This window comes from Anolis carolinensis, chromosome 6 (genome assembly GCF_035594765.1).
Source record: "Anolis carolinensis isolate JA03-04 chromosome 6, rAnoCar3.1.pri, whole genome shotgun sequence".
Lineage (NCBI taxonomy): Eukaryota > Metazoa > Chordata > Lepidosauria > Squamata > Dactyloidae > Anolis > Anolis carolinensis.
This window is the reverse complement of record NC_085846.1, coordinates 70,827,417-70,847,347: the sequence shown is the minus strand read 5'-3', so window position 1 is coordinate 70,847,347 and position 19,931 is coordinate 70,827,417. Positions and strand designations below refer to the sequence as shown.

The 19,931-nt window shown below is 37.6% G+C and overlaps 1 protein-coding gene across 1 annotated transcript in view; it reads right to left on the bottom strand.

Moving 5' to 3' along the window:
• Positions 1 to 19,383, bottom strand: part of snrk (SNF related kinase) — a 38,115-nt gene extending 18,732 nt beyond the window's left edge. Inside the window, exons 1-3 of the mRNA XM_008121261.3 lie at positions 19,012 to 19,383; positions 11,022 to 11,168; positions 7,676 to 8,358 (exon numbers count right to left, since the gene is read on the bottom strand). Of these exons, the coding sequence (XP_008119468.1) occupies positions 7,676 to 8,324 (649 nt within the window). The 5' untranslated portion in view covers positions 8,325 to 8,358; positions 11,022 to 11,168; positions 19,012 to 19,383. The remainder of the gene's footprint in view (positions 1 to 7,675; positions 8,359 to 11,021; positions 11,169 to 19,011) is intronic.
• Between the last annotated feature and the right edge of the window lie 548 nt (positions 19,384 to 19,931).

Sequence of the window (19,931 nt, the reverse complement as noted above, 5' to 3'; positions counted from 1 at the left end):
TGAAAGTGTTCAAGGGGAAGGCTACTTTGTTTTAATTCAATGCACTGTATGCTGTATGGAACTGTAATGGTGAATCAGTGGTTCCCAACCTGTGCTCCATGGAGCCCAAAGGGCTCTGCATGTACTTCTCAGAGGCTCTATGGCCACTCCAGGAAAGTAAAATAAACAAACATTTAATGAAATTAAAGAAAAAGAAACAAAAAGTAGTATCAAAGTAAGAAAACTAAAAATTACGTTCAGAATGGAAATTTTCCAAGATGAATTTAATGCCTTCACTAGGAGAGGATACTTGGTAATTCTGCTGCCACTAGCTCCAAAATTATTGGAGCACGAGACAGACAGAGGACAGGGCTGAGTGGGGTGTCATCTGAGTTTCATCAAAGTTTTGTCAGATGAGCTAATGATAAAAAAGATTATAACCAAGCAATGGACTCCAGTTTGTTTGTCAGAAGACCTTTCCACAAAATAAACCATTTATGAATTCGCAATGCTACTCAATCATTGTTTGAAAAAAAACCACAGAAGTGGGGCGGTGGGGGAAAGACCCCCCTATAAAACCTGAAAATACAAAGAAAGTTAATTGAATAAGGGAGTCACATAAACAAATGATGGTCGACCCTTCTTATGATTTGTGGAAATGTGTTGACTAACATTTCCATGTTTCCTGCTAAACTGTGGCGTCATTTTGAGGAAAGGTATCTTGAGATGAAAGATAAACCATCTAATTTTTTTCAAGAGGAGGTGCAATGAAATTTTGGCTTCACAGAACATTATGATGACACTTGCTAAAACTAATAATGAAGAAGTCCTGGAAGCTTCCTACCTAATAAGTTGTAGTGAAACTCAAGATGGTGACGTTCTTACCATTGAATTACTGTAGGAGAACTACAGATATATGCACTGATGGTTCAAAGGCAAGGATGGGTCACAATGGAGAAGTCATTGTCAAAATTAAAGATAAGGCAAAGAAATGTACCAGAACCATTGCATTCTTCATAAATACGTGCTAGTCTCGAGAAAAATGCATTCTAAGCTTATGATTGTGTTGAATGAGGCAATAAAAATAATACTCTATATAAAATTGCAACCTCTTAAAAGCAGGCTCTTCAAAACGATGTGTGAAGATATGGGAAGCCACCATGAGTTCCTCCTGCTGCTCAATAAAGAAAGTTGGTTGTCTCGAGGAAAAGCCTTGACACATTTGATGGAACTACGTGCAAAGGTAGCAGCATTTTTAATGGACGACTATGCTCTATTGGTGATAGTTTTAAATGATGAAGATGGGTGTGCAAAGTGGCGTATTTGGCTCACATTTTTAGTAAAATGAACAAAATGAATCTATCATTGCAAGGAAAAACTGCCACAGTTTTTGGTGTAAATGCCAAAGTGTCTTCTTTTAAGAGGACACTTGTGTATTGGTTGGAGTGTGTGGAAAAGGAAGATATCAATTGCTTCCTTCTTACAAAAAGCTGCTTGAATGAAAGTAACATCAAGATTCAAGAAAAAATACAGAAAAAATTCAGGCACAACACGAAGCTTTGAAAGAGTTGTTTGAATATTATTTTCCGACAGCTCACAGCTCAAGAAAAGGTGCTTGATGACTTTTAATGGGTACTAAATGTGTTCAGCGTGAACAAAAACCACCCATCTTAAACTCAGCAGAATACAAGGTCCTCATAGATTTGACATCTCACGGCAAATGAAGACTCGCGTTTCAAAACCAAAGTCTATTGGTATTTGGCATGCATTTACAAGATGAATTAAAAATCTTGTCTGAGAAAGCAAAATTAGTATTGCTGCCTTTCTCAACTACATATCTCTGTGAAGCGGGATTGTCCGCCTATACATGTACCAAAACAGAAGCCACTTAAATGCAGAACCAGACATTTGCCTGTAATTATCATCAACTGAACCTAAAATAAGAAAGTGCAAAAAAGTGCAACCATAGGTGTCTCATTAAACATTTTTACACTATTTTATATTATGTCTTAATTTAGGTGTACAGTTGTACTACAATGCACTTTAGTTTTGTTCAATGTAAATGGTTTGATTTATTGAACTTTGGAAGAATTATTTATGGCCAAGTTTTGACAATACTATGTGTATTTGTGGTAGCTGAGAATAAACTGCGATATTATAAATTTCAAAGTTTTCAAAATACAATTTCACTGCTCCTAAATACAGTAGAGTCTCACTTATCCAACACTCGCTTATCCAACGTACTGGATTATCCAACACATTTTTGTAGTCAATGTTTTCAATACATCATGATATTTTGGTGCTAAATTCATAAATACAGTAATTACTACATACCATTACTATGTATTGAACTACTTTTTCTGTCAAATTTGTTGTTAAACGTGATGTTTTGGTGCTTAATTTGTAAAATCATAACCTAATTTGATGTGTAGTAGGCTTTTCCTTAATCCCTCCTAATTATCCAACATATTTGCTTATCCAACGTTCTGCCAGCCCGTTTATGTTGGATAAGTGAGACTCTACTGTACCATTAACTTGTAATACAAAAAATTGGCCTAAGGGCCTCTGCCTTACAAATTGATTATAAAAAGGTATCTGCAAGTCAAAAACATTGGGAATCACAGTGGTAGGTGATTTAATTTATATAACAAAGCTTTACTGTTTTGTTATTTGCCTCTGCACCTAGGTATCTTCATTTAAGAATTAATGAGGAAAGTTAGTCACACATTAGAAAACTGAACTCACTAATAAACACATTGCCTGTCCAGAATAAACATCACATTGGGGCCTGTTGGTACTATTTTGGCAATATGCTTCTTTAAAAAAATATATTGTTATTGTTGCTGACTGACGTGACAAGACGTTGTTTGGGCAAGACTTCCATTTTTTGAAGGAAGCCTTATTGTCTCCACCCATTAAACCATCCTTTTCAATTTGGTAGTACCTTTCCTGATGTTACCTCATTCTAATGAGGTATACCTCATTCTAATGAGGTAGATGTTTACAAATGAATTACTTTGTTTAATAGAACACCTGATACCAGAATAAGGAATAACATCGAAATAAGGACTGGTTCCAGCACCAAAAAAGTTCAGCATGTTCCAGCAAATTTTTATCCAAAATGAACAAGATACACATGTGAAATGAAACAATCAAGTCACATAAGCCTTACATAAGGAGTCTACCTGTATGCTCTTTCCAAAATAATCCAGAGATAACTTTTTCATTCACCAGTCACCATTTCTTTTATGAATTCTATTGTGGTGAGCAAATGTATATATCTATGCTTTTTTGACAAGCTGGTGAACCAACCTTATCTGCTCATCCATTTGCTGCTCATGCATGCCAAAATTATAGATTTTGATAGGACCCATAGATAAATTGAGGCTTATTCCTCAGAAAAGGAAAGCACCAATACTGCCTAAGTAGGATAACTGTCCCTAGTTGCCACTGCTACTTGTCCAAACATTCAAAAAGCAGTGCTATGGCAGAGTAGTCAATGCTTCTTTCGGTTTCTTCTCAGATGAAGTAAGCACTTGCCTTCTGCCACTCTACTCAGAGAAGGGTGTGTGTACAGTACTCACACCCACCCATGGATGTGTCAACACAGCCCTTTTTTGACTAAATTCTCTAGACTTATACAGGAGTATCTAGGGATAGCCTTTTTACAAGCTGGCCTATTTGTCAGAAGCATATTAAATAAGGGCTTTAAAGGTCAAAACTAACACTTTGTACTTTGCCCAGAAACTAACTGGTAATCACGAGAATGACATTAGTATGGCTGTAATATGCTCCTAGATATTCCTGTAACCAAACTGGCTACCATATTTTGAACTAATTTGAGTTTCCGAACTTGGTACAGCGTAGTCCAAAGTATAGTGCATTTCAGAAGTCAAACCTTGAGGTTAGCAGTGGGTGCACTGCCATCTTTAGGTCTTCTAATTCTAGGAAAGGGTGCAGCTGGTGTTATCAGCCAAATCTGTTAATAAGCATTCCTGACCGTCTACCTGGGCTGACATTTGGAGAGACGGATCCCGGAGCACTGGATCCATCTCTTCCAGGAATATAACGCCATCCATAACACCTCCTTACCTGAGATCTTAAATGATTCAACCCACAACTACATCCTACTTGCAAAACAATTCAAAAATATTCCTTCAATAGGGCAGGTTTCTGGCCTTCTCAGGGTCATTTTGGGGACAGGGGCTTTTTTAACTAGAAGAAGTGATCCAGAAATCAACTTCCACATCACTTTCTGATAGAAAATGGCCTTTCCTGGGCCTATAATGTGTGGGGAGAAAAGTGGCCATCATATTCCCAAACCCCCAAGAAAGCAATTAGGTGGGAAACTGAACTATAGGAGCCATGGAAGCCATATAAAGTTGTGCGGTGACATGAAATCCAGATGGAGTTTGTAAAACTCTACCTTCTTTATCAGATCTTGCCTGCCATTGCACACAAAAATGTGGCAAGTAAGTATTAATCAATAACCCCATCTTCATATAGACAGCTTTCAGGTGCTCATGCCAGTTTAGCCTGCTCATTCGAGTTTAAATCCTGTATCATGGCAGTTTTCTAACAACTTTATGGTTACCTTCCACTGAAAGCTGACCACAGAATCCCAGTGGAGAACGTAATGATGCCTACAAATACCATGTTTATCAAATTTGCAAATAATCATATTCACAAAAGTCTTACAAATATACTCTAAATATATTGAGGATCTTCATAATACAACATAAAATAACTTAGTAGAAAACACTAACACATAAAACTGTCAATTTTTAAGTACTGTATGAGATGGAAAGCCTACTGACCTTCAAACAATTACCCTGTTTCCCCTAAAATAAGACATCCCCAGAAAATAAGACCTAGTAGAGCTTTTGCTGAATTGCTAAATATAAGGCCTCCCCTGAAAGTAAGACCTAGCAAAGAACATCAAACGCTGAACAGAACATCAGAGCATGCAGGATCGGTAAATGTATGTACCATAGAGTGTTGTGCATGGAAATAATGGTAGTAACAAGAAATTCTTGATAGGATTTACAGTTTGTCTGGTTATGCTGGTTTGTGATGACAACTACTGTACAGTATATAATAAATGTTCATTTTTTTGTTCAACAATAAATGTGAATTCTTCCTCATGGAAAAATAAGACATCCCCTGAAAATAAGACCTAGCACATATTTGGGAGCAAAAATTAATATAAGACACTGTCTTATTTTCGGGGAAACACTGTAAGTATTCAATCAGTCAGAGGCTCTTCCTCATCAATATAATGGATTTAATTGCTTCTCCCTATAGTAATTGAAATTACTCTTTTCCACAAAAAACATCTTTAGGGTAGAAATCTTCATCACTTCCTACACCTTCTAATCTACTTCTCTACCTGGCTTTAGTGTTTCCACACCATAGTTGTTGTCAGTGTCCACTTAATGGCAACCCTACCACAGGGTTTTCTTGGCAAGATTTGTTCAGAGGGGGTTTGCCATTGTCTTCTTCTGAGGTTATGCTAGCTCTGACATCAAACAGTATGAATGATGTCAACAAAACAAAAAAAGCCTAAAAACCCATGTAGCTCCTGCACCTCCAGAGTAAATGAAAAATATTAGCAAAATAACAAGAAAATAGAGCCAATGTTATTAATTCATCAACAATTTACATTTGCCTGTTGAATGAGCCCAACGATCAACAGTGCATTCAAGAGGTATGTCCCCTTTGAATTCTATTCCTTGTTAATTAAGCCTGATCAAGGAAAGGCTCCCAAAGTTTCTAGACCGCTTTAAACTTTTTTCCAGAAGAAAAGTCACCCAACAACCAACAAAACATACCCAATAATTTATTTGCTCTTCAATACATATTGGTCCAAAACCTGGACATGAAAATCGGAAGCGGTCAGTTCCAGGGTGCATTTTTTTTGCTAAAAATCAGGAAGCACAGTCCTCCACATGATGAAAATTGTCTCACATCACAGTTGCCCCCTCTTGCAAAATGTCCTTATATTAGTGCAATGGAGTGGCAACTTTGGAGGGAAAACACATACGAGGCATTAGCTATTTATGGGCTCATCTCAATACAACATGTATGTTGCTTTAGTTGTGAGTTTCGGTTCTGTATTCTTTCCCAGGGTTCAAAAACATTCTAATACTGCAGACTCTTTTGAATCGTCCTCCATTCCACACTCCATTCTTTTTCTTTCTCTTTAAAATATATTTAAAATACACAATTATCTTCCCTATGCAGTCCAACTTTTGTAATTCATAACAGAGGCTTATTTCTGTTAATGTGAAAACATTTCTTCATGATGTTGGCTGAGATGATATGATACCATAAGCCAAATGATTACTGCACTGTTCAGAAAGACAACATTTCAGCTTGCTGTTATTGTATGGGGAGTATTTTTTTTTTAATCAGAAGTCTCTGGAAGAGACAGAGAGCATGACCAAACCAAAAGTACATCTGGAAACAGAAAAAGCCACAGGCAGGTGAGGAATCTGACACAAGCAAATGCCCCCAAATGAGCCAAACTGAGTTGCCTATGAACCATACCACTGAAGTCCCCCCCCCCCGCCCCCGCTAAAAAAGCATGAGAAAAACGTATCAGCATTTGGAAGGGGAGCCAACACAAAGAGACACTAAGCGCCTGAGAATAGTCTAGCACATACTGCTCACATCGGCTGTATGGAGAAACCTTACTTCTCCCTCCACTGAAATTATTACTCCTCTTTTCTCCTATATTTGATATTTCCTGGTTTAAAAAAGCATGGTTTAAGGAATGAAATAATATTATTGATGAATTTCTGAATGCAGATATCAAAATAGGAAATGGTGTGTATGTGTGTGCAGAAAGTTCTTTTTAACTAAGAGCAGATGTGGAGGTATAGGCCCAATAATTAAATTAACACTTGACTAACTTGTTGACTATATTAATTGCTACAAATACAAGTATTATGGAACTCTCATATAGGCAAAGTTGTTTGATTGCTGAACTATACAAAAATGCCACTGCTTTTTCAAGGCTGCTTATACCCCAGAACATCTAGATGTACCATATATTCATACAACACAACTTGACATGACTTAGGAACAGGACAAATATTAGATATACTAATGTTCACACCCTTTACATTTCTCACAACATACAAATTTATGCAAGTGAACTGAGCCCACCATTATAACATTCTTGTTAATATTATTAAGCAGCAAGCACCTATTAATATCAACATGAACTTTAATTCTACTACACTAATATAGTGAAGTGTATTGTAAAAATCTGAAAACATGGCTCTTTAAGCAGGCCTTTGAGCATGATTAAAACAACAGTTCATTACTTACTTGTGCACTTTATGTGACCGACACTGATATGATTGTATTTTAATCTGCAGTTACTACTGCATTTTATTGAGTATTTCTATCCAAATTAGAAGGAGTTTTATGCTGTTTATATATATTATTGGTTTTATGTAATTGACAGTGTTATATGTATACTGTATTTTGTGTATTCTTGCACTACTACTTGTTTGGTATGCCACCCCAAGTCCCTTTTGGGAGATGGTGGTGGGATATAAAGTATTATTATTATTATTGTTATTATTAAGTGTCCTTCTAGAGATCATTATATAATTTATCCATCATACTGTCAATTCTAATAGCTCAGTTTGAAAACAAAATAACATTTGAAATCAATTTGACTTACCCACTGCAGGTGCATCATATTCATCCCCAAGCAGAATTTCAGGAGCAGAATATGCAAGGGATCCACAACTTGTGGTGAGTTTCTTCCCAGGTTGAAATTTGTTACTGAAGCCAAAATCAGTCAATTTCACAAGTCCTTGCTTTTCGAAGAACACAACATTCTCTGGTTTTAAGTCTCTGTGAACTACATGCAGTTTATGACAGTAGGATATAGCATGAACAATCTGAGCAAAGTACTTCTTTGCCAGGTCTTCATTAAGACCGTCTTCATGTTTCATGATGTAATCAAACATATCTCCTCCATCACCAAGTTCTAATATCAGGTAAAGTTTGGTCTGGGTATCGATAACTTCATACAGACGAACAATATTAGGATGCTGCACTAGTTTCATGCATCTAACTTCTTGGAAAAGATGTCCTGTGGCCAGGGTATCTAGCTTGGTCTTGTCAATTACTTTCACTGCTACCTTTTCACCTGTAAATACATGTCTAGCAAGTTTGACAACAGCAAAATGCCCTCTACCTAAGGTTTTATCCAAATCATATAATCCAGCAATTTTTCCATCGTAACCTCGTTTGAAACCCGCCATGCTTCTCCAAGTATAAATATTGAAGCTTTTGGAAACTGGTATCTTCTCATATAAGAACATGAGATGCTCCACCCATTTTCACTGCCAAAGGCACCTGTAAATCAAAATGAAAAGTTATTACAGAATGTACATTATTTATAGTCAGGCTAGTTCCATAAATATAAAGCTATACTTTGGGCTAGAAAGAAAATACATATTGTGTAATTCAGGTCTGTCCTTCTAAAACACATACTGAATTAGGAGAGTTTTGAACAGCTCTAAAATATAGCCAGATTAAAAGTTTAACATACACACAAGCATAGATATTAGAAACAATGGAAAGATAAAAGCAAAAGAAAATTTAGCTAGACTTTAAAAGGTTCTACCTATACTTTAGCTGAGGATTGCCAGTTTGTATGCCTCAATATGCATTAAATGGGTATGATGGGACCACTGAAAGCTACTCTGAAGCCATAGAATATATATATATATATACTAGGGATGACAAATAATGAAAAAATATTCAATAATTTTTTAAAAAATAAGTTCCCAAATTTGGGGAAACCCTGACAAAGAAAATTTCTGTTGAGAATCTTTGTAGTTCAAGACTTTTCTGCACAAGAAATCTCACATGGTTTTTCTGCACAAAAACTGAAGTTTTTATTCAACCACTATTTCTGAATAGTTTTCAACAACTTTCTTGCACCTGGAAGAAAACTACTGAAATTACTTGCTAATTTATTTGAAAATTAAATTAGCTAATAATTACATCCCTCAATACTACATACGATCTTTGACAGCTACTGAGATTTGGTTCCAGGATCTTTCCTTCTACCCACCCGCCAACCACCATACCAAATCCATGGATGCTTAAGTCCTATATACAATGGCATAGTAAAATGCATCCCTCATATAAAATGGCAAACAACTAAAGTGAGTGCCAGACAGATTCTGAGGATTTGTGAAATTACAGGAAACTACAGTAGGGTATGTCTAAACCCAACATAGTGCAAGTCAATATTACTTTTTTTGATTCCTTTCCCCCTCCCTCCAATATTGCATGAATACAAAATGAGCATATGGGCATATTTTACATGCTGAAACACCATAAGTTGGTAACAGTGTCCTAAGGGCAATTTAGGTAAGACTAATGAAAATATATTTCTGTAACTATTAATTTAATACTGCTAATCACTAGTTAATGGGAACAGCAGTAATTTGGAGGAGAAGATTGGTAGTCCTCACATGTTAGATCACTCAAAAATACAATTTTCTAAAACTCCCTGGGAAGACTAAGCACTCAATATGTCAATGTATCTTGCTTCCAAATTACACAGTGCACTGCAAATCTATATTCTATCCCTCATTTGTATGAGTAGCAAAGTTTCCATGATTAGAAGTTTGTCCTAAACTCTTTTAGATTGAAATTAATGCATATGTGATTTTAATGTTGATAAAGAAGTTAAACAATTACATGCACAGTTAGACTGATTGTAGCAGCTAAACAGAGTCAGTCCTGGTTAATACTTTGATGGGAGACTGTCTATGAATACAAGGTGATGCAACCTATATTTCAGAGAAAAGAACTGGTAAAATCACCTCTGAGTATTCCTTGTCTAAGAAAACCCTATGAAATGTGTAAGGTTTCCATAAGTCAACACACAACTTGAAAGGATATATACATACATGTATGCTAGCTAATACATTTAGTACTTCCTCAACAACTTCAAGTAGCATCAACATTCATGAGTTGTGCAGCTATAAATCTTGCAGTTGATATATTTTCCAAACAAATGATACAGTAAGAGGTGTAAACAGAATGTTAAACTCCAAAATTAGGAACTGAAGTTTCATCAGTCCTTGATTTGAAACAACATTGTTCATCTGCATATTAAGGCAGATGTCATTTGGAAGACTATCTGAAAGATTTAAGAATATTACAGAAGTGTAAACCAAGGAAGAAATTTTGCTAGTATTCTCTAATTCATGTTTGCTTGATATACCCAAGGGCATGAATTTCCCTAAGCTTTAATACACACAATAAATAAAAGATGTTTCACACTTTTTTTTGCCACAACAGATGTTTATGTATCAACAAGTTAAGCCTTTCAAGTCTCTAACAAAAATGTGATGGAACACAATCTAATTTTAAGCACATAGAGGAATTATAAAATGAAACAAAAATTATTTCTGTGCAGGAACAGGACTCTGGAATTGCATACCAACTACCCCTACGATATATCTGCAATTATCAAAGTTGGGTGCAGGGTAGCTGCGCTGTACAAGAGGATGATATTGTAACACCATACATTTATTTTCTAATACACAACTTGTGTGAACAATATTCATATCTAGAATGCATAAGCACTTCAGTCAGCTTTAGCTTGTTGAGCTGTTGGTTTCCTCAGGTTTTTTATTTAACTTGAAAACATTCTTTTCCCATTGAAATATCACCTCAGTGTTTTTGAGTTTTAGGAAGTGAAGAAATGAATCTATTTGTATTTTTACCAAATCAGTTTCAGTATTTCAGTCATAGCAACATGCTAGTGTACCACCAACTTTCACAACTCCAGGAGTGATCCATCCTTTTTATATAGGAGATAGTGGCTATTAACCACTAGTAACATTCCATGTTCCAACAGTACCAACCAACAAGGATTTAAACAGCCTTTTTAACAGAAGGTTTAATTGTATTGCTACAGAGAAGTTTCACAAGTATTACTGTACAGAGATACACAAAAAGGCCCACATTGAATAAATTAAATTTGAGTTTACCACCTTTGGCAGTGCCCTCTCCAGAGGTATCATCTCATCTATGCTTTTCTCATAAATTTTCAATTTTTCTTCAAGTAGTTTGAAGGTTCATTTACTGATATTTCCATATCCAGTTCTGAGGGCAGCTTTGCATTCTTCTTCCCTTATTTCCTATGAAAAATATATTTGAGAACATTTACTAGAAAATATATAACTGAAATATTACAGCATCTTTCAATTCCTTCTTTATGTAAATTTCATTGAAACACTGATACAGACATGTGCACACTGACATTGCACAGTTGCCATGGACAAATATTTCAACTGTCAGACAAGCTAACAACATAATCACTCTCTAAGAAGAACTTTCATTAACTCTGCAGTGAAATAAAAAATTAAACACAGGATAACCTGATTCTGAATACATTGTGGACAAAAAGAGGTCCCTTCAAAGGAGCAATCTTATCTCAACATGAAACATTATGTACATTTGTTTAGATCAGGATGGACAACAGTATGAGCAAGAGGACAGGGATGATATATTGCCACCATACACCCCAGGTAAGCCACAATGCCTCCCAAAATCAGAACTGGAAGCGATCAGAGGTCACTTCTGGTTTCCATGTCTGGATGTTTGGAGAGAAAGCATTACATTAAGTAATATGCTGAACTCATTGGGAGTGGTTTTCCCCACTCAAAGTAGACATGATGGTGTTTAGTGAGTCAATGCTAGGTCACAAAAAGGCACTGTGGTCCCCATTTGATCCTTCAGGATCTCTGGTACAGAGAGAAAGAAGCCAAAGACTGACGCATGCCTTATAATTAAACCACAAGTACCACCATTAAATGTCTCTAAAACAGGAACCAGTCAAAACAGCAAACCAAAGGGGTACAGTAGTTAATAATATTTTAATTCTACAACGATGTTCAATAACCCTAATTGGAAACAAGATATTTTTTAAACGGCATTTTTCTAGACATCTCCCTACAACCAGATATATTATCTCACACTAATCAGCATTCATGGTCCTATTCAGCACTATCATTAAATGAGGAAAAGCATAAATGTTCAAGAAGTAGGGCCCTTTCAGATGTTGCATTCATATTATGTAATGCCCTCCTTTTGAAAATTTTCCAAGCTACCTTTTTAGGTTCTTTTGGCTGCTTTGTTAAAAGGTAGCTTTTCAGAAACTTGTTAGAAGGCCAAGAACTGCAAGAAACCCGTTTTATTTTTTGTGGTTTTCCCTCTTATCAGTTACTATTGCTCCACTCCGTAAATATCGTAGTTCGTTTTTTTATCACTAACCGTTTTTATTTGTATTTATTTTTTTTGCAATTCACAATAGGTTTAATTCAATCATGCCCTTTTTATTCACAAGAAGACTTTTGGTGAAGGCAGCATCTCCAGTAAGAAGCAAAACATTTATCTTAACCTATAATATCTTAAACTTTGATCCAGAGAACTTAGGGACTCTATAAACTAACACAGAAGGTGGTACAAGGGGACAGACAAAAACTGCCTCTTGCAACAGTGCAAGAGTAGATGTACAATTTGTATGCCATTAGACTGTAAGTCCAATCATGATAAAAACAATAATTAAATATAACAGGTGCTACAACTCAACAACATTTGGAAAGCAGCCGTTGAACTGCAACTCCCACCATTAATCACCACTGGTTACACTGGCTCTGATTATAACATTCCAACAGCAGCATAGTTTGCCCACTCCGCATTAGCATGTTTGTGATTACTGTGTAAATTACTTTGATTTACTATTTAACACAGAAGTTCTGCAATGACTACAAAAACAGTTGATCTAACATGCTTTATGAAAAATTGACAATATGAATCAGTTTACAAAGCAAAATTAGGGGAAACTGTTAAGCAAAAATCAATACAAATATTTTAAAAATGTCATTTTTTTAGTTTAGTCTGTATAAAGTATTACTAACTTGAAACCATAATAATGACATACTGTAGATTAACTATTTCTACAAGTGATCCACCAGCATAACTCCTCTAACAGGTGATTAACATGGAGCTCCCTGTAAAGCCTAAATTTTGCATTTTGCCATTCTTTCCCTTTTTTTGTTGTGGCTTAGAGAAAAAAAGTGAGTCAGACATGAGCATGGAGATCTTGAAACCCAGTTCTTGTGATGAATACCACAGTCTGTCCCGACATTAACATAGCCTGTATATAACTTTGGAGTGCAATACAATACCACTATAGAAACTTTTTTGGCTGATATTTTCCAATGATTCTCTTAAACTGGTTAATTTCTACAAGATTGTGTCAAAATTTGTGACCCTATCAAGCACAACTTATCTTCTTTTATTTTCAAATGTTCAGTAGGACACCAGGTCCAAACCATATATGGTACAGGAAATCCAAGGTCAAAGTATTCTGCAGTTTAAACAGTATTAATATCAGCTAATACAGGGAACTTTACTGTGGTACCAGGAGAGTACTGTATATACTCGGGTATAAGCCTAGTTTTTCAGCCCTTTTTTTAAGACTGAAAAAGCCCCCCTCAGCTTATACTCGGGTGAGGGTCCTGGTTGGTTTATATTTGGGTCAGCTTATACTCGAGAATAGATGGTACATTTATTATTTTTCTCTATTATTATTGGTATTATTACATTTATTATTTTTCTCTCTTATTGTTGCTACTATTACATTTATTTTACTCTATTTTTATTATTAATAATAATACATTTATTATTTCACTCTGATCTTATTATTATTATTATTGCATTTATTAGTTTACTCTATTATTATTAAAAGAATACATAAGCACATTTACATTGAAGAAGATGAGAATAATGATTTGATCAGAGTTGGACTGTCTTATCTTAAATTTGTGATTTATGTAAATATTCAAAAACATTTAACCTACTGATGCCTCAATTAATGTAATTTTATTGGTATCTATTTTTATTTCTGAAATTTACCACCCTCGGCTTATACTGGAGTCAATGTTTTCCCAGTTTTTTGTGGTAAAATTAGGTGTCTCAGCTTATATTTGGGTCGGCTTATACTCGAGTATATACGGTAGTTAAGTTTTTTTCCTATGCTGTTTTTCCTAACATGGATTTCATACACACGTTCACCTACAGGATAAACACCAGGGGTTATTCAATACTGGAACAATGTCATAGAGGAAAGAGTAAAAAAATGCCCCCTTTGCGCCACAATCCTGATTCAAGTGCTGCTATTATTTATGTATTGTAAATAGGCAATCTTGACATATATTTCATGCATCACATGTTTCAGCATTTAAGATAAAACCAATTAAAATTAGAAATTGAATTAACCCTTATTGTTACAACATTCCCTAGATATTTATTATTTATTTACTTCATTTATATCCCACCCTTCTCACCCCAAAGGGGACTCAGAGTGGCCTTACAAGATAGGCAGCAATTCAAGGCCATAAACATATATACAATAAAATAAACAGTTACATTAAAACCAAAGACATTGAAACAACACAATTTTAAAATCATGCCATCCAAAATCATGATCCAAGGCTGTTCCATTTATATCATATGACATACCAAGAACAATTGCAAAAATATTACCATCCTCCTTAACATTCTGTTCCTGAACCATTAAAAGTGACTTGATAGTACTATGATCTCTCCATATCGTAAATCCTACACTACATTTAATGAGTTCACATGAATTACACACTCACATTTTAGAAAATACATTTTGCATGGGCTACTACCATTCACAGAAACAAACTGTAAACTATATAATTAGACTTATTAAATTACATTTGAAAAAGTAGGTTAAAAGTAGGGTCTTCTTTCATATTCGGCAGAAGGAATGTGATGGAACAAGAAGCCATCCCAGTGAATTGGTAGGTTCACCAGAGAAAACAGAGTAGTGCTTTATGGCAACTGCCTGCCCACAAGGGCAAACGCCCACACACAGAGTTAAAGAAACTACCTTTTCCTGAGTCAACTAAAAGTTTACCACAGACAATTGTTTAATTAGAAGGCTATACTAAAAATTATGTATAGCATTTTAATCTTTAAAAATATAGAAAGACATTACATGTGTGTCAAACATTATAATTCTCCCCAAACTCAAACAGGTTTAACCCTTGCTTAGGTATTCATTTCTTGCACACATTGTGTTTACCACTCCACAGAAAGGGAATAATATAAATGTTCTTTCCCACAGTTTCTTTCTTTAATAACTTAAGTACCTCGTTCTACATGATTTGAATGACAAGCAAAGACAATACAATCAGAAATGGTGAAAAGAAATTTACAAGACAGAATACTTGTAAAATACCCCTCTCTTAAGTTTTTGTGGAAAAGAATATAAAAGATAGTCATATCAGGAATAGCAACCAATATGAAACAAAACATGAATGTTGAGACATATAAATCATGTTGGGAAAGCACTGAGAGAACATTGGAGGTATAGGCTGATCAATTAAATTAATTTAGAAGACAAAAGAGCTAGTGGAATTACCAGTACAAGGTGACAATCAGGCCACCTTGGCAGAAAGTAATTTGTGACTAAATAAAAAAGCCATACTACTACAGCCCGTTTATCTATTTTAAACAGAATCTGTGATAGATGGCTTAATTAGAAATGAATTATCACACTGTCATCTGTACATTCCAGTAAAAGATCCTGGTAGTGACAATACATAACCAATAAGTGAGGTAAACCGTTTATATTTATTTTGAACAATTATTTACTCCTGTTCTATACCTATTCAGTTATGTATACTCCACAATAATCAATGTATGAAATGCCTTTAAGTATGATTCAGTAACCAAATTTCTTCTTTTAAAATATTATGTCATAACAGTATGTTACACATAAGTTCCAGAAAGCATACACTGATCTGAAAAATGATAAATGTGGAAAATACCACAATATATCATCTTTATCTATGCTACTCTTTGGGTCTTTTTATATCTAATTGAATCTATTGATAGCATCTTTTGTTAAAATTGAGTAATTAACTTTCTCATGACAGATATCAAAGTTATCCCTAGTGGATATTTTCCAAGCCTTTCATATAGCTAAAATGAGCTCTTCTAAAATCTCTTTCTTTGCTCCTACACACAGTCTAGTATTATGCATCCCCATAAAGTGCTATGTAAAAATAGTAACTTAAATTAGTAAGAGTGACTGCACTAGAGGGCAGGCTTTAAACAGATCTTGACTTACATCCTTTGAAAGGAATTCACATCCATACTAGTAGACTGGACCAAAGCCATGGCTAACCCTCCAGCTACTTCAGGAGTAAATGTGAAACACAGTTAACCTCGGAAAATATACACATAAGAATATGTCTTGAAATATAAACGACATATATTTCAGGATTATGTAGAGACCTGTCCAAGGAACAAGAAATTATTCATTGATACAATGATAAAGGTACTAAGCTATGCTAACATTGTAGTCAATGTTGTTGTTCTGTAAACCAATCACTCATTCATGTCTGTAAGGCTCTCAACTGAATTTCTTTATTAATGCTACCAGAATGGGAGCTGTCAACAGAAAAAAATGTTCCATAGGTTTGGTGCCAATCTCAGACGATGGCAAATAAAGCACAAACTGATGCAGCTAAGAAGCACTGCTGTGTGCCAAACAGATCATTGGTGCAATAACATGCTTCTTGCATGACATCCCTATGTAAACACTTCCACCAGAGGAGAGATCAAGCCCTTTTTCATGGCAGATTCATCCTGCGCCATCAGGAGGAAAGAAAAGGCTGCTCTCAGATCACTCTGGACAAACCTGTTGCCTCCATATCCGGTTTGCAGAAATGAGATGCACTGTCATCCCGCTTCAAACAGGTCTACAGCATGATCTATGAACTTCCCTATAAGCCTGACGAATACACAGGCTGAGCATCTCTTATCCAAAAAGCTTGGGACCAGAACTGCTTGGGATTTTGGATTTTTATTTATTTGGGAATATTTCTATTTGCATCTACATACATAATGAGATTTATTGGATATGGAGCGCAAGGCTAAACATGAAATTCATTTATGTTTCATAAACAGTTTAGGGGGTTGGATATGTTTAGCTTGAAGAAAAGAAGGTTGAGGGGGGCATGATAACCATGTTTAGGTCTTTGAACGGATGTCACGTTGTAGAGGGGGCAGGCTTGTTTTCTGCTGCTCTGGAGACTAAGGGTCCTTCCACACTGCCATATCACCCAGAATATCAAGGCAAAAAATTCCACAATATCTGCTTTGAACTGGAATATATGGCAGTGTGGACTCAGATAACCCAGTTCAAAGCAGTTATTGTGGGATTTTTTTTGCCTTTATATTCTGAGTTATATGGTTGTGTGGAAGGGCCCTGAGTCCACACTGCCATATATTCCAATTCAAAGCAGATAATGTGGGATTTTATTCAGCTGTGTGGAAGGGGCCTTAGACACAATGGATTCAAACTGCAGGAAAAGCTATTCCACTTCAACATTAGGAAGAACTTCCTGCCAGGAAGAGCTTTTTGGGCAGTGGGATACATTGTCCTGGAGTGGAGTCTTGTCCTCTGGAGGTTTTTAAGCACAGGCTGGATGGCCATCTGTTGGGAGTGTTTTGATTGTGTGTGTGCATCTGTCCCTGCAGGGCAGAATAGGGTTGAGCTGGATGGCCCTTCCAACTCTTAGTTCCTTCCAACTCTTATCTATGATGCTCAACCTGGATTGGGGAAGGACTGCAGAGGATTGGGAGGGCGGGAGAGAAAGAGAGGGAAATAAAAGCAGAGCTAGAGACAGGGGAGCTAGCCTTTCTCCTCAAAGAGATCAATCCAACAGGGATGAGAGGGAAGCAGTACTAGGCATTAGGTTGCCGTGAGTTTTCCAGGCTGAATGGCCATGTTCCAGAAGCATTCTTTCCTGATGTTTCGCCCATATCTATGGCAGGCATCCTCAGAGGTTGTGAAGTCTGTTGGAAATTAGTCAAGGGGAGTTTATATTTCTGTGGAATGTTCAAGATGAGAGAAAGAGCATTTGTCTGAGGCAGGTGAGAATGTTGCAATTGGCCACCTTGATTCGAATTGAATAGCCTTTCAGCTTCAAAGTCTTACTGCTTACTGCCTGGAGGAATCTTTTGTTGGGAGGTGTTAGCCACCCCTAATTGATTCATGTCTGGAATTCCTCTGTTTTCTGAGTATTATTCATTTACTGTCCTGATTTTAGAGATTTTTTAAAATACTGTTTGCCAGATTTTGTTCACGTTCATGGTTTCCTCCTTTCTGTTGAATGCCACTCAGAATACTAAGGAATTCCAGGCATGAATCAATCAGGGCCAGCAAATACCTCCCAACAAAGGATTTCCCCAGACAGGAAGCAGTCAGACTTTGAAGCTGAAAGGCTATTGAATGCTAATATTCACACCTGCCTCAAGCAGACAAGAGTTCTTTCTCCCACCCTGGACTTTCCAGATATATAAACCCAAACTGCCTAGTTTCCAACAGACCTCACAACCTCTGAGGATACCTGCCATAGATGCGGGCGAAACATCAGGAGAGAATGCTTCTGGAACATGGCCATAGAGCCCGGAAAACTCGCCGCATCCCAGTGATTTCCGGCCATTGAAGCCTTCATCAACACATGAATACTAGGCATCATGGGCACCGCTCTCAATGAAGCCGCATCCCATCAACTGCACATGCCCGGAGGCCATCGATATTCCCGCAAAACACCCATCATCATTCATAAGCATCGCATTATATACATATACATCTGTCGCAAAGCCGGGCGAGGCGAGAGAGAGGGGTGTGCACGCGCGGGTATCTCTCTGGGAACGCGCAGGTAGGCAGGCGCGCGCACGCGGACAGCCGTCACACAGATAGGCGCGCGCGCGCACACCCCTCTCTCTCGCCTTACCGCTCTTTCCCGCTGGGTTGGGGCCTTCAAGGGCCCGCTTCCCCCTCATCCTTACCTTCCCCTCTTAGTCCCATTTCCCCGGTCCAGAGGCCTCCCCATCCCAGGCCCAACAGTGCCGCGTTCGCCCCTCACTTACTCCCAACGTCGGCAGCCACGGCCTGGGGCTTCTCTCCCCTCATGGACAAGGACTCCTCCTCGGCCAGGGCAGCAACCGCAGAGTGGCCTCCTCTTCCTCCTCGGCCCACAATTACAACGTAATTAATAGAGGAATTGAAAAAAAGAAGGCGGCAGGCAAGGGTTCGCTGTCGTTCCGTCCGTGCGCGCGCGCCTGCGTGTGTGCGTGCCTCCCTGTGTGCTTCCGCGGCTGCCCGACTCGCGCGCCCAACGGACGGACAGCGCTCGCGCCTCCTCTTGCCTCCTCGCGCCGGGGCTGAGAGAGAGACGCAATGACAACAACAGCGGCTTCGCTCGCAGCCTCACAGAACGGCGAGGGAAAGAGAGGAAACGCAGGATGGGGCGGGGCTTCGAAAGAGAAAGGGGGTCGCACTGCGCCTGCGCCGGGAGGAGAGGCCTGCCCGACGTTGGCCAATGAGGCCTGCCCTGCTTCTCGTCGGCCGAGGCGCTGAAGGGATGAGAGTCAAACGCCAGAGCTGGAGCCGGGAGGTTGTTTTTTGTTTTTCTTGGTCTTTTCTGCCGTCTTCCAATAGTCAAGGTTCCTCACACTGAAACCTCCATCCACCGTGACTTGGCTTCACGTCGCTGCTGAGGGCCCGGCCCTTCCCACAGCCATATAACCCAGAATATCAAGGCAGATCATCCACAATTTATGTTTGGGTCGCTGTGAGTTTTCCGGGCTGTATGGCCATGTCCCAGAAGCATTCTCTCCTGACGTTTCGCCCACATCTATGGCAGGCATCCACAGAAGTTGTGAGGTATATTGGAAACTAGGCAGGGGAAGTTTATATATCTGTTGAATGTCCAGAGTGGGAGAAAAAACTCTTGTCTGTTGGAGGCAAGCGTGAATGCTGCAATTAATGGCCTTGACCAGCATTGAAA